Source organism: Oncorhynchus nerka, linkage group LG6 (assembly GCF_034236695.1).
Source record: "Oncorhynchus nerka isolate Pitt River linkage group LG6, Oner_Uvic_2.0, whole genome shotgun sequence".
Classification (NCBI taxonomy): domain Eukaryota; kingdom Metazoa; phylum Chordata; class Actinopteri; order Salmoniformes; family Salmonidae; genus Oncorhynchus; species Oncorhynchus nerka.
This window is the reverse complement of record NC_088401.1, coordinates 64,882,283-64,897,531: the sequence shown is the minus strand read 5'-3', so window position 1 is coordinate 64,897,531 and position 15,249 is coordinate 64,882,283. Positions and strand designations below refer to the sequence as shown.

The 15,249-nt window shown below is 42.0% G+C and overlaps 1 protein-coding gene across 1 annotated transcript; it reads left to right on the top strand.

Annotated features, from left to right (window-relative positions):
• Positions 1 to 106: 106 nt before the first annotated feature.
• Positions 107 to 11,465, top strand: mcts1 (MCTS1 re-initiation and release factor). Its single transcript, XM_029662369.2, has 6 exons — positions 107 to 286; positions 489 to 641; positions 1,467 to 1,564; positions 1,655 to 1,788; positions 2,278 to 2,345; positions 11,236 to 11,465. The coding sequence occupies exons 1-6, from the start codon at positions 276 to 278 to the stop codon at positions 11,315 to 11,317; spliced, it is 546 nt and encodes a 181-aa protein (XP_029518229.1). The 5' UTR covers positions 107 to 275; the 3' UTR covers positions 11,318 to 11,465.
• The last annotated feature ends 3,784 nt before the right edge of the window (positions 11,466 to 15,249 follow it).

Here is a 15,249-nt window from a genome sequence, read left to right as displayed (position 1 = left end):
AAAGTATAGAAAGAAGGGAGGAAGGAAGGAAGGACTCATCTTTAAAATATTCGAATGGGGCCTTCGGGTTCGGAGCCTGCCGTATTTCGTTCGAAACTGTCGCATGCATGTCGCAAGTTGACGTCACTTGCTGCCTATAAACTGCGAAACAGGCGTGGGGAGACTATTGAATTGAAATACATGTTATTGGATTTTTGTTCATCAAAGTCAAACATCAAGCAAAAATAATAGACTTGTCTAGGTAGAGAAGAACACAGTAAACGCGACCAACGAGGATGTTTAAGAAGTAGGTATTACGCATGATTTCCCTAGTTAACTTGCTATCTACATGACCAGGCAGCTAGTTAGCTAACTATAGCCACTTAGCTAGCTAACTATAACATGTTCTTAGTCTTCCAAATAGACTTATCAACTGATAACTCTTGATTAGCTTTCATTTGAATGAAGGGTCAAACTAACATGAATGTGTTTCTATTGTCTCGTTTCAGATTTGATGAGAAGGAAAATGTTTCCAACTGTATTCAGCTGAAGACCTCTGTAATCAAAGGCATCAAAAACCAGCTGTTGGACCAGTTTCCAGACATTGAGTCATGGCTCAACCATATCATGCCAAAAAAGGACCCTGTCAAAATAGTGCGATGGTAAGTCAAGAAGATAATATTTTCCCCCTTATCAGTGGCCGTGTTCGAGACTATGTACAGTCAATGGTTTCAGATCAGCATGTCCATGATGCACCTCTCTGATTGAGGGGTTGGGTTAAATGCGGAAGACACATTTCAGTTGAATACATTGAATTGGACAACTGACTAGGTATCCCCCTTTCCCAGTGTGGGTAAATGTTGACCGACTGACTGATCTACAAATAATAATTAGTAGTTATTTATGATCATGCAAGGTGATTCGTTGATCAGTCAGTCACAAGTCACCAGCACTGTCTGTTGCAATGTCGAACAAGTCCATTGTATTTGGAATATTTGTTGACATCAGTTTTACTAGGCCAAGATATGGACTGTGAAGGAGTGTAGTCTAGCCTACTCCTTACCATCCAAGGCCCTTAAGTTATGTCTAGAGGCAAATTGACTCTGGCATCCAAAACAGTCTGATACTCCATATAAATGTGAATGGATTCTCAATTGCAATTTGTTTCAAGAAATACAAGGCCCTCTACTTTCATATCACATCAAAATAATTTTACAAATGCAAAAAACACTTATTCTACATTTTAACTGTTGCAGCCAACAGTATTTTTTTAACTTTCAACACTTTTCTAGCTTCCTTCTTCCGTTACACACAGGTGTTCGGAGATGTTGGATATCTATTTAGAAACGGTGTCGGGATTGTTGTACACATTGGCCACGTTGCATGCTTCGGCTGAGAAGCCAAGAGGGCTGGGTATTGCCCCCCCCCTTGGGTGAACAAGAGAAGAGTATGACATGTTGTTTTGTGTTCCTTCATCCAACCTGCAGCCATGAACACATTGAAATCTTGACGGTGAATGGAGAATTGCTCTTCTTCAGACAAAGAGAAGGACCGTTCTACCCAACCCTCCGACTGCTGCATAAGTGTAAGACCTCTGCTCTTTTTGATGTGCAGGTGTCTGAATTGCTGTGTTGCAGTGTACTGTTCAGTAAGTTTCTCTGTTCATATTTTACAGACCCCTTTATTCTTCCACACCAACAAGTAGACAAAGGGGCCATCAAGTTTGTCTTAAGTGGAGCCAATATCATGTGTCCTGGATTGACGTCCCCAGGCGCCAAACTCTACCCCTCTGCCTCAGAAACAGTAGTTGTATCCTTCCTATGACCGATTATGTTGATCATTTATGTTCAGTACAACATCTTACTGGGCTGTATTCTCAGTGTCTAATAGTGAAAGTGTTTATTTAGGATCAGGCCCCCTGGCCCCCATCCATGTAATCATATTCATTGTGATCATGATGATGCTTTCAGAGACTAGGAGGTCCAAGTTCCTTTTGGAAATGGCTTACCACTAGATCGGCCCTCAAGTCGGAGTTCCAAGTGGGAAATTCAGAGCAGCATTTTGATACCAGAGTGTATGAGTCACTGACCTTTCAACTCTGACCAAAAGATGGTAAAACAAGGCCATTTACCTCCTTAATGTGTATAATGTTGCAGTTTGACCCATACATGTTTTTACCTTCTGAACGCACCGTTATGTCAGCTTGTAATGATGTCATACACCAGCATTGGTGTTTTTGACACTTCCTGTTAGTATCAAGTGCATGTGAGATGGTGTTTCCTTGACAATTGGTTTCAGGCCATAATGGCGGAGGGCAAGCAACATGCCCTTTGTGTCGGAGTCATGAAGATGTCTGCAGAAGACATGTATGTATCACATCATGTGCTTTTTCCTATTTGGGTCTTTCTATAATCTAGGGTACCAGGGAGGATTTCCTACACTGAGCAACTTGTTGATAAGTTATTGATAATAATCTGCAAAAAATATTATTCATGTCATTACATGAATATAAGGGGGCATAGCTATATTCAATCAAATTCACAAGTTGATGTTTAACCCTTTATCGTGGTTGGTGTCTTGATGGATTTCCCCCAAAATTGAGCAGCATGAAACATTACTTTTCTGACCTTACATTTAAGATGGCGTTAGCATGTATTAAGCATTCATCAGTTAGTGCCTTGCGAAAGTATTCGGCCCCCTTGAACTTTGCGACCTTTTGCCACATTTCAGGCTTCAAACATAAAGATATAAACTGTATTTTTTTGTGAAGAATCAACAACAAGTGGGATACAATCATGAAGTGGAACGACATTTATTGGATATTTCAAACATTTTTAACAAATCAAAAACTGAAAAATTGGGCGTGCAAAATTATTCAGCCCCCTTAAGTTAATACTTTGTAGCGCCACCTTTTGCTGCGATTACAGCTGTAAGTCGCTTGGGGTATGTCTCTGTTTTGCACATCGAGACATTTCCCATTCCTCCTTGCAAAACAGCTCGAGCTCAGTGAGGTTGGATGGAGAGCATTTGTGAACAGCAGTTTTCAGTTCTTTCCACAGATTCTCAATTGGATTCAGGTCTGGACTTTGACTTGGCCATTCTAACACCTGGATATGTTTATTTTTGAACCATTCCATTGTAGATTTTGCATTATGTTTTGGATCATTGTCTTGTTTGAAGACAAATCTCCATCCCAGTCTCAGGTCTTTTGCAGACTCCATCAGGTTTTCTTCCAGAATGGTCCTGTATTTGGCTCCATCCATCTTCCCATCAATTTTAACCATCTTCCCTGTCCCTGCTGAAGAAAAGCAGGCCCAAACCATGATGCTGCCACCACCATGTTTGACAGTGGGGATGGTGTGTTCAGGGTGATGAGCTGTGTTGCTTTTACGATTAACATAACGTTTTGCATTGTTGCCAAAAAGTTCAATTTTGGTTTCATCTGACCAGAGCACCTTCTTCCACATGTTTGGTGTGTCTCCCAGGTGGCTTGTGGCAAACTTTAAACGACACTTTTTATGGATATCTTTAAGGAATGGCTTTCTTCTTGCCACTCTTCCATAAAGGCCAGATTTGTGCAATATACGACTGATTGTTGTCCTATGGACAGAGTCTCCCACCTCAGCTGTAGATCTCTGCAGTTCATCCAGAGTGATCATGGGCCTCTTGGCTGCATCTCTGATCAGTCTTCTCCTTGTATGAGCTGAAGGTTTAGAGGGACAGCCAGGTCTTGGTAGATTTGCAGTGGTCTGATACTCCTTCCATTTCAATATTATCGCTTGCACAGTGCTCCTTGGGATGTTTAAAGCTTGGGAAATATTTTTGTATCCAAATCCGGCTTTAAACTTCTTCACAACAGTATCTCGGACTCATTAGTCATTTAGGTCAACATTGGATCATTCAGAGATCCTCACTGAACTTCTGGAGAGAGTTTGCTGCACTGAAGGTAAAGGGGCTGAATAATTTTGCACGCCCAATTTTTCCGTTTTTGATTTGTTAAAAAAGTTTGAAATATCCAATAAATGTAGTTCCACTTCATGATTGTGTCCCACTTGTTGTTGATTCTTCACAAAAAAAATACAGTTTTATATCTTTGTTTGAAGCCTGAAATGTGGCAAAAGGTCGCAAAGTTCAAGGGGGCCGAATACTTTCGCAAGGCACTGTAAATTAGACATTGAACTTGAACCCTTTAAGAATCCTGGATCTACTTGTCAGACAGTTTTTTTTTGTATAGAGCTCTCAGAAATGCAGTGCAGCTATTGTGGTGGAAAAACCACTCAGAAGGCAGTCCTATCTCATTATAAAAAGCTTTATTACAAGCATGCATGCAAGGTAAAAACCAATTCGACTCGCTCTTAGATTTCAGACATTTATACAGACCCAGGATGGGAGGGGTGATTTCAGGCATTTATACAGACCCAGGATTGGAGGGATGTTGCACATGCCCTTTGAATGAGTCCGGTACTTCTGCTTATCAATAGATGGATTGTTTCACAGGAAGTTAGAACACGGTAGTTTAGAAACAGACTGGTTATATTTAGGGATGCGCCAATATTACATTTTTGGCTGATACCCGATTGTTTTCCTTGCCCAAAAAAAACAATACCAATAATCAATATTTAAAATTAGGCCTTTAAAACATTCTAGTACAGTTAACTATTTAACACACACACGGACCAAAAAGTTGTTGGCATTTACATATGTCCCCATTACCTGTAAAACAATCAAAACCCATTTATTTTACTTATTTGCTGGGTTTCGTTGTTCATTTGTTCAGTCTTTTCATTCTCAACCAGGATTTCATCATAATGTCAAGCAGTGAAGTATCAGCTCTGTCTGTCCGTGGCCTCTTCTGTCATGGGTCCTCTTCCTCGGTGCGCACTGTGTCCATTTCCATCTTGTCCAGCTGTGTCTAACATTTCACATGAACCCTGTGTCTGCATCGAAGTAGCGGCCCTTGTCCCTAGCATGGAAAAAGGTGGCGACACAGTAAAGCAGGTCAGAGAGAATGCCTCTACAGCCTCTAGTAGAGCACTTTTGCAAGTTAACCCCACGGTCTGTGTCTGCAGTTTTGTTGAGCAGGTGTTTCACTGCCATGACAGAGGGTTTCACGTCTGCTGCAGACACAGTTTGAGCTTAATTCTCCAGTCAGTTGTTCGAATGTAGCTAGGAGTGTTCATGTTTCAAACATGTTCTCAAATGCCATTGAAATGGCAGCAGCGGTATGAGAACCAGCACATTCTTGAGCATGCAATACAGCTTTCCTTAGTACGAAATCCTCGTCGACCCACTGTGCTGTCAGACTCATAATGCTTATGGGGCTGACATCGCTGGTCCAAATGCCAGTCGTGAAGCTAATAGCAGTGACGCCCATAGCAAGTAGCTCATGGATGCTGTGTAACTCTGGTAGGGCAGCATCTGAAAAATAGCGCCTACTTGGTTTTGTGTTCCCGGGGCTCGAGGTGCTCAACCAGTCGGCGAAAACCAACATCTATGACAGAGCACAGATTGTCATTATCTTGGCGTTAATGGATTTCGCCTTTGAGTTGTCTCGCTGAAATGTTCTTACTCTTTCAAATGACTGCTGGACTTGAACTTGTTTAGTTGTTGGAAGTGTGCCAAGTAGTCGCTGAACGTCTGGGGGTGATGCACTTTCAAATGGGTGATTTCGGTTTGTGGTATTGAAATATTTCACTTTCTCCCCTCTGGAAATAATAGCAGCACAAACGTTACATATGGACTTTTTGTTATCTTCCTTTGAAACTTGAAAATAGATCCACACAGCAGACATTGTGGGCCAGGTTAGGAATGCTGTGTTGCACATGTAGCGCTGTATTTTTCATGCCGTCATTACGTCATCTACCTACATTTATATAGGTATTCATGTCAGCTTTGACATCGGTTTTGCACAACAGCGTTTAATCTAGACAGATTTTTTTGACATTTGTAGCTAATATCGTCCGATTCCGATCTGCTTACCAATATTACATTTACATTTAAGTCATTTAGCAGACGCTCTTATCCAGAGCGACTTACAAATTGGTGCTTTCACCTTATGACATCCAGTGGAACAGCCACTTTACAATAGTGCATCTAAGTCTTTTAAGGGGGGTGAGAAGGATTACTTTATCCTATCCTAGGTATTCCTTAAAGAGGTGGGGTTTCAGGTGTCTCCGGAAGGTGGTGATTGACTCCGCTGTCCTGGCGTCGTGAGGGAGTTTGTTCCACCATTGGGGGGCCAGAGCAGCGAACAGTTTTGACTGGGCTGAGCGGGAACTGTACTTCCTCAGTGGTAGGGAGGCGAGCAGGCCAGAGGTGGATGAACGCAGTGCCCTTGTTTGGGTGTAGGGCCTGATCAGAGCCTGGAGGTACTGAGGTGCCGTTCCCCTCACAGCTCCGTAGGCAAGCACCATGGTCTTGTAGCGGATGCGAGCTTCAACTGGAAGCCAGTGGAGAGAGCGGAGGAGCGGGGTGACGTGAGAGAACTTGGGAAGGTTGAACACCAGACGGGCTGCGGCGTTCTGGATGAGTTGTAGGGGTTTAATGGCACAGGCAGGGAGCCCAGCCAACAGCGAGTTGCAGTAATCCAGACGGGAGATGACAAGTGCCTGGATTAGGACCTGCGCCGCTTCCTGTGTGAGGCAGGGTCGTACTCTGCGGATGTTGTAGAGCATGAACCTACAGGAACGGGCCACCGCCTTGATGTTATTTGAGAACGACAGGGTGTTGTCCAGGATCACGCCAAGGTTCTTAGCGCTCTGGGACGAGGACACAATGGAGTTGTCAACCGTGATATACCAATATATCGCGCATCCCTAGTTATATTACAAAAGGGCAACTTGAAACAGTGCGATTTGAGCGTATCGGGGAACAGAGCAACCTTACAGACAAGATGAGGAACAGAATGACCAGGTCATATAAGATAACAAATCAAAATGTACTCTGCCACAATCTCCCCTTTTTATGGTATCTCAGCATAACTAGTCCTGGTACTGGAGCTCTGTAAACCAGAGGTTTCAGACTTTCCTGTCTGGGGGGAAAAGGCATTTCAGTCATAAGAATGTTCTGTCCCTCTTCTTCCAGATAGGTTAACATTATTCTTCACACTTTGCGTGAGAATCCGTTTGACACAAAGGCACATACAAGTTACCAGCCAATGAAAATGTAGAAAACAGAATTACAAAGGAACAGATGTTTACAGCATTGATAAGCTCACCATCTTCCCAGGAGAAAAGGCTCTCAGAATTGTTCAGTCACAATGGCTGACATAACCGATTATCCTGCCTTAGATTGTTCTACCACCAGTCTGTCAGCCGCTAGCACCTGATTACTGACCGACTCATGGACAAGTCCTTCAGATTTTCCCCATGCTAGTATAAAGCAGTGGTAACTATAGCGGTTATTTTTTCTAAGCGTCAACAAGCTAGTATTATTAAAAAGTTCAGGCACCACTGGATTGACTAGCTTTGCACCTATCAGGGTCCTAGGGAGAAGGGCATACTGGTCATCCATTAAAAGGAATGATCTAGCATCCAAGCAGAAATCAGATGGAACTGGACAGGAGTGAGTGGTGTTTTCCAGGAGTCCAGTAAATAAGTTTCTGCAATAGGATCCATTTCCAGGTAGCAGTTCGGTGTCTCATGTTATGGGTATGCATATCCAAAATGATCTATGAGATTGCAAAACCCATTGCTTCTAACCAAAAGAGTCACCTTAAAACCTAAACTGATATGGTCATTAACATGGTTCTAAAATAATTATGCATTGATACTTGGATGTGCATTTGGTGTCCAGCTGATTTATTTAAGTGTGATATTTTCTCACATCTGATCCAGGAAGGCATTTTCAGCTGTTGTGATAGCGCATGTAATGTTTGAGGAATGTCCAGAATATGTCTCTCATTCATTACACCAGTGAAGACAGTTGTGCCTGGATCCACATTGGTTCTAATATCCCAAGATTGAACTGAGAAAACCTCAAGGTAATGAGTTCCTTTACATATGTTTTTGCGCCTCGGATTGGACACTGAGTCTATTGTGTAGAATTCTATAGGATAGACTATTGCACAACACCCAGCGCTTTTCCTATGAATTATTCTGGATATATAGTGCATTCAAAGTATTCAGACCCCTTGAATTCACATTTTGTTACGTTACAGCCTTGTTCTAAAATGTATTCGATTCCCCCCCCCCTCAATCTACACACAATACCCCATAATGACAAAGTAAAAATATTTACATAAGTATTCAGACCCTTTACTCAGTGCTTTGTTGAAGCACCTTTGGCATCGATTACAGCCTTGAGTCTTCTTGGGTATTATGCTACAAGCTTGGCACACCTATATTTGGGGAGTTTCGCAGATCCTCAAGCTCTATCAGGTTAGATGGGGAGCGTCACTGCACAGCTATTTTCAGGTCTCCAGAGTTGTTAGATCGGGTTCAAGTCCAGATTTTGTCTGGGCCACTCAAGGACATTGATACTTGTCCCGATGCCACTCCTGCGTTGTCTTGGCTGTGTGCTTAGGGTCGTTGTCCTGTTGGAAGGTGAACCTTTGCCCCGGTCTGAGGTCCTGAGCGCTCTGGAGCAGGCTTTCATCAAGGATCGCTCTGTATTTTGCTCCATTCATCTTTCTCCTCGATCCTGACTAGTCTCAGTCCCGCCGCTGAAAAACATCCCCGCAGCATGATGCTGCCACCATGTTTTACCATTGGGATGGTGCCAGGTTTCCTCCAGACGTGACGCTTTCCAGTCAGGCCAAAGAGTTCAATCTTGGTTTCATCAGACCAGAGAATCTTGTTTTTCATGGTCTGAGTCCTTTAGGTGCCTTTTTGCAAACTCCAAGCAGGCTGTCATGCCTTTTACTGAGGAGTGGCTTCCGTCTGGCCACTCTACCATAAAGGCCAGATTGGTGGAGCGCTGTAGAGATGGTTGTCCTTCTGGAAGGTTCTTCCATCTCCACAGAGGAACTCTAAAGCTCTGTCAGAGTGACCATTGGGTTCTTGGTTACCTCCCTGACCAAGTCCCTTCTCCCCCGATTGCTCAATTTGGCTGGGCGGCCAGCTCTAGGAAGAGTTTGTGGTTCCAACTGTGTTCTTGGGGACCTTTTAATGCTGCAGACATTTTTTGGTACCCTTCCCCAGATCTGTGCCTCGACACAATCCTGTCTGAGCTCTACGGACAATTATTTCAACGTCATGGCTTGCTTTTTGCTCTGACATGCACTGTAAAACTGTGGGATCTTTTAAATAGACAGTTGTGCCTTTCCAAATCATGCCCAATCAATTGAAATTACCACAGGTGGACTCCAATCAAGTTTTAGAAACATCAAGTATGATCAATGCAAACAGGACGCACCTGAGTTCATTCGTCTTATAAAAGGGTCTGAATACTTATGTAAATAAGGTATGTTTTATTTGTAATACATTAGCAAATGTCTAAACCCGTTTTCGCTTTGTCATTATGGGCAGATTGAGAGAGGGATATTTAGAATAAGGCTGTAACGTAACAAAATATGGAATAAGTCTAGGTCTGAATACACTGTAAATAACATTTCATAGCCCAGTGGGCTTATTCACAATTGATCTGGTAATGAAATAACATGAAACAGTGGTGGAAAAAGTACCCAACTGTCATACTTGACCGTAATAAATGGCTCATGTAAAAGTAACATTCGACTTAAGTATCAAAGGTATAAATAATTTAAAAACCAGATGGCACCATTTTTATTTTTACGGAAAGCCACAGGCACACTCCAACATTCAGACGTAACGTACAAACTAAGCATGTGTGTTTAGTGAGTCCGCTAGATCAGTCAGTAAGGATGGCCAGAGATGTTTGGTTGATAAGTGCGTGAATTTGACTATTTTCCTGTCCTGCTAAGCATTCAAAATGTAACAAGTACTTTTGGGTGTCAAGGCAAATGTATGGAGTAAAATGTACAATATTTTAAGGAATGTAGAACAGTAAAATATAAATAGTTAAGTACAGATACCCCCAAAAAACAACTTGGGTAAAAATACTTTACACCACTGATGAAATTTTGTTTTCCTTGTTACACCTGCAATTTTAAACAATACAAGGGGCTTGAAAGTAGCAAACTTAAATTGGAGCTCAGAAATAGGTCTAGCTGGTATAGGCCTAGCTTGAAAATCAGATATTGACCTTAATTTGGTGTTTTAAAAGTCCTTGTAATTATTGTAGCCAATTTGTAAGTTCTGCTCCCATATAATTCAGTGATTGAATTTTTGATCTGTTTTTGTGAGCGATGTGGCCAGTTTGTTTCCCACTGCTTCAATTGAAGGGTGAAGCCCTACTCTGTTGCGGTAAAACAATGTGCGGTTATTGAGGACGACAACATCTGTTGGCTTTCCATACAAATCTTTCCATTATGTGTGCCTGCGTTGGCCACAGACTACAGAAAGATCGCCACGCATCCAGTCTATTTAGTCAGGCAATGTCCACAATATTCTCACATTTTAGAAATTAATAATTTGAATATCAATGCATTGCAGAGGGGCCTAAAAATACATTCTTCTTGTTGGTATGTTGTTTCATTAGTCTATGGTTGCTATACAATAGTTACAAAATGTTGCATCATATGGGACAGAATTCTATATTTTGAAAGTTCCATATCTTAAACCTGATTGCTGACATGCAAAATATTTTGGCTGTATATCAACAATGGACCAAATGTTTTTGGGTGGAGTTTTCCTTAAGTGGTAATGGCCTACTTTTGACACTTTACGCTTTTTGGGGGGGGGTTCTATATTAGGCCCTATAAACAAATGACAATTAGGTGTTCGAAAAAGTCCCAGAATTTGACTTGCCAATGTGTGTGTACTCTGCTTAAAGGATGTGTTGTCCAAAGTCTGTTGTATAGGTGGAGTTATGGGCCACTTTGCATATTTACTTTTATTCCTCTAAAGTACACATGTGGAACTGCATAAAACATTCTTTCAAACCATTATGAAATGTTGATCAGTCACACATTGGCCCCCTTATTTATAGAAAGACCCATTTACACCGCAAAAATGTACTTGTATGTGTACCCAGTGCAGGCTGAGGGGAGGAAGGCTCATAATAATGGCTGGAACAGAGCAAATGGAGTGGCATCAAACATATGGAAACTATTCCGTTCCAGCCATTAACTAGCCCATCCTCCCCAATTAAGGTGCCACCAACCTCCTGTGTGTGTATACTACTGTACTTTTGTAAACTTGCCTAATGCTCATTCTACTTCACTTTTTTTGTGAGCAGAGAGAAAGTCAACAAGGGAGTAGGAGTTGAAACTGTTCACTATCTTAATGATGGACTGTGGCACATGAAGACGTATAAGTGAGATGTCTTCACCAACCCCCCTGGACAACGTGAAGCTCTTGACAGTGAGGCTGCCAGTCAATTGTTTACACCAATGGACTTAGCTGTGTAACTAGCTGGAGGCTTTGAACCAATCCCCAATTAATGCACAAATAAACGCCTGCATTCAAGATATTTATCTTTTTCACGTTCTTTACATTTCATGGTTTCTTTGCCAAAGTCGTTGGGATTCACTTGCTACCAGGAGCAAAACATATGAAATGGATTGTAGATCATAGTACCACGTATATGCTGTTACATGGATTTATGACGTTAAATCAAAGCCTCCAATTCGCTAAAGAGTTAAGTGAAGATAAACTCCCAAAATAAATAAAAATGGTCACATTCTCTTTGCATTTAACATTTCAGGTGTTGAATGTATGAAAAAAACAAGTAATCTAGCTAACACTTGTCCATATTAAATCTATTGCATGGTCTCGACTGAAAAGCAGACTTGGCCTTGGAAAAACCTGTCATACCTGCTTTCCAATCTCAGTAGGCGTTTAAAGGTTATGGGTATGAAATTAGGGCTTTGACATCAGTGAAAACAAAATCCATAGAATACTTCCACAAAATATAATGGACACAGATATACTGATTACAAAATGAGGGTTAGTTTCAGCCAGTTATCAGATAGTGGGGTATTAAGGAATGGGCCTGACAAGCATTTGTATGTCCTTCAAAAATTATCAGACTTAGCCATATTAGTCATTAGTCCCAAAAAGTGTACGAAACATTAGGACCGCCTTCCTAATATTGCCTTGCACCCACTTTTGCTTTCAGAACAGCTTCAATTCGTCGGGGCATTGACTCCGATGCTTCCCACAGTTGTGTCAAGTTGGCTGGATGTCATTTGGGTGGTGGACCATTGATACACGCGTGAACCAGTATAGTTGCATTTCCTGACACACTCAAACCGGTGTGCCTGGCACCTACTACCCCTGTTCAAAGTCATTTAAAATATTTTGTCTTGCAATGGGCAACAATTCATGTCTCAAGACTTAAAAATCCTTCAACTTGTCTCCTCCACTTCATCTACACTGATGGAAGTGGATTTAACAAGTGACATGAATAATTTTCACCTGGTCAGTCTCATGGAAAGAGCAGGTGTTCCTAATGTTTTATATATAGTGTCTTCAAAGTATTCACACCCCTTGACTTTTTCCATATTTTGTTACAGCCGGAATTTAAAATGGATTGAGATTTGTCAATGGCCTACACAGAATACCCCATAATGTCAAAGTGCAATTAGTTTTCACATTTTTTACCAATTTAAATTGAAAAGCTAAAATGTCCTGAGTTAAGTATTCAACCCCTTTTCTATGGCAATCCTAAATGAGTTTAGGAGTAAAAATGTGCTTATCAAGTCATAAGTTGCATGGACTCACTGTGTATAATAAGTGTTTAACATGAATGACTACCTCATCTGTTCCCCAAACATACAGATAATTGTAAGGTCAAGCAGTGAATTAAACTGATTCAACCACAAAGACCAGGGAGCTTTTCCAATGCATCGCAAAGGGAACCTATTGTTTTTGTTTTTTTAAAGCAGATGTTGAATATCCCTTTGAGCATAGTGAAGTTATTAATTACATTTGATGGTGTATCAATACACCGTCACCACGAAGATACGGGCATTCTCCCTAACTCAGTTGCCGGAGAGGAAGGAAACTGCTCCGGGATTTCACAATGAGGCCAATGATGACTTTAAAAACAGCAAAAACCGAAAGAAAAACCTGGTTCACAATGTCCTTGAGTGGCCCAGCCCAAACCTGGACGAACAACTGGAGAGACCTGAAAATAGCTGTGCAGTGACACTCCCATTCAACATGTCAGAGCTTGTGGATTTGCAGAGAAGAATGGGAGAAGCTCAAAATACAGGTGTGCCAAGCTTGTAGCGTCATACCCAAGAAGACTCAAGGCTGTAATCGCTGCCAAAGATGCTTTAAAGTACTGAGTAAGGCTCTGAATACTTGTAAATGTGATCTTTTTATTTTGTATAATTTGCAAAATTGTCTAAACCTGTTTTTGCATCGTCATTATAGGGTATTGTGTGTAGATTTATGGGGAAAAACATTTTAGAAAAAGACTAACGTAACCATGTGGAAAAGGTCAAAGGGTCTGAATACTTTCCTGAAAGCACTGTCTATATTAGCTTATCAATAACATGGGGTAAGAAACTGCTTCACTATGGGATAGTCCTATTTGGCTTTACAGTGCTCAGTATTTGGTTTAGCACTTGTCAATAAGAACTATGATTTCCCATTATGACTAAATGCAGCAAACAGTCTCAGCAGAACAATTAATTTCATTTAGTTTTTGGTATTAGGAGGATAAACATGGCTGCCAATTTATTTCATTGGGTGTTTCAAGTGAGTAAAATAGTTACCCCAAAATTAAACAAACAAATCCACCAACAATTTCTATTACAATGGTGGCAACCAATCATGTGTAGCAAACTGTTGACATCAATACTTCAAAATGTTCACTCCATGTGGCCTTGTAAACTCAGCAACAAAAAAAAGAAATCTCTTTTTCAAGACTCTGTCTTTCAAAGATAATTCATAAAATTCCAAATAACTTCAGATATTCATTGTAAAGGGTTTAAACACTTTCATGCTTTTCTTTCTTTTACAATTGTGGAACGGTCGTTAAGATACTAACAGCTTACAGACAGTAGGCAATTAAGGTCACAGTTATGAAAACGTAGGACACTAAAGAGGCCTTTCTACTGACTCTGGAAAAACACCAGAAGAAAGATACCCAGGGTCCCTGCTCATCCACGTGAATGTGCCTTAGGCATGCTGCAAGGACGCATGAGGACTGCAGATGTGGCCAGGGCAATAAATGACCATGTCTGTACTGTGAGATGCCTAAGACAGCGCTACAGGGAGACAGGAAGGATAGCTGATGGTCCTCGCAGTGGCAGACCACGTGTTACAGTACCTGCACAGGATCGGTAGAGCCGAACATCACACCTGCGGGACAGGTATAGGATGGCAACAACAACTGCCCGAATTACACCAGGAAACGCCCATCAGTGCTCAGACCGTCTGCAATATGCTGAGAGGCTGGACTGAGGGCTTGTAGGCCTATTGTAAGGCAGGTTCTCACCAGACATCACCGGCAACAACGTCACCTATGTGCACAAACCCACCATCACTGGACCAGACAGAACTGGCAAAAAGTGCTCTTCACTGATGAGTCGCGGTTTTGTCTCACCAGGGGCAATGGTCGGATTCGCGTTTATCGTCGAAAGAATGAGCGTTACACCGAGGCCTGTACTCTGGAACGGGATCGATTTGGAGGTGGAGGGTCCGTCGTGGTCTGGGGCGGTGTGGCACAGCATCATCAGACTGAGCTTGTTATCATTACTGGCAATCTCAACGCTGTGCGTTACAGGGAAGACATCCTCCTCCCTCATGTGGTACCCTTCCTGCAGGCTCATCCTGACATGACCCTCCAGAATGACAATGCCACCAGCCATACTGCTCGTTCTGTGCATGATTTCCGGCAAGACAGGAATGTCAGTGTTCTGCCATGGACAGCGAAGAGCCCGGAACTCAATCCCATTGAGCACACCTGGGTCCTGTTGGATCGGAGGGTGAGGGCTAGGGCCATTCCCCCCAGAAATGTCAGGGAATTTGCAGGTGCCTTGGTGGAAGAGTGGGATAACATCTCACAGCAAGAACTGGCAAATCTGGTACAGTCCACGAGGAGGAGATGCACTGCAGTACTTAATGCAGCTGGTGGCCACCAGATACAGACTTACTTTTGACCCCCCTTTGTTCAGGGACACATTATTCCATTTCTGTTTGTCACATGTCTGTGGAACTTGTTCAGTTTATATCTCAGTTGTTGAATCTTATGTTCATACAAATATTTACAAGTTAAGTTTGCTGAAAATACACGTAG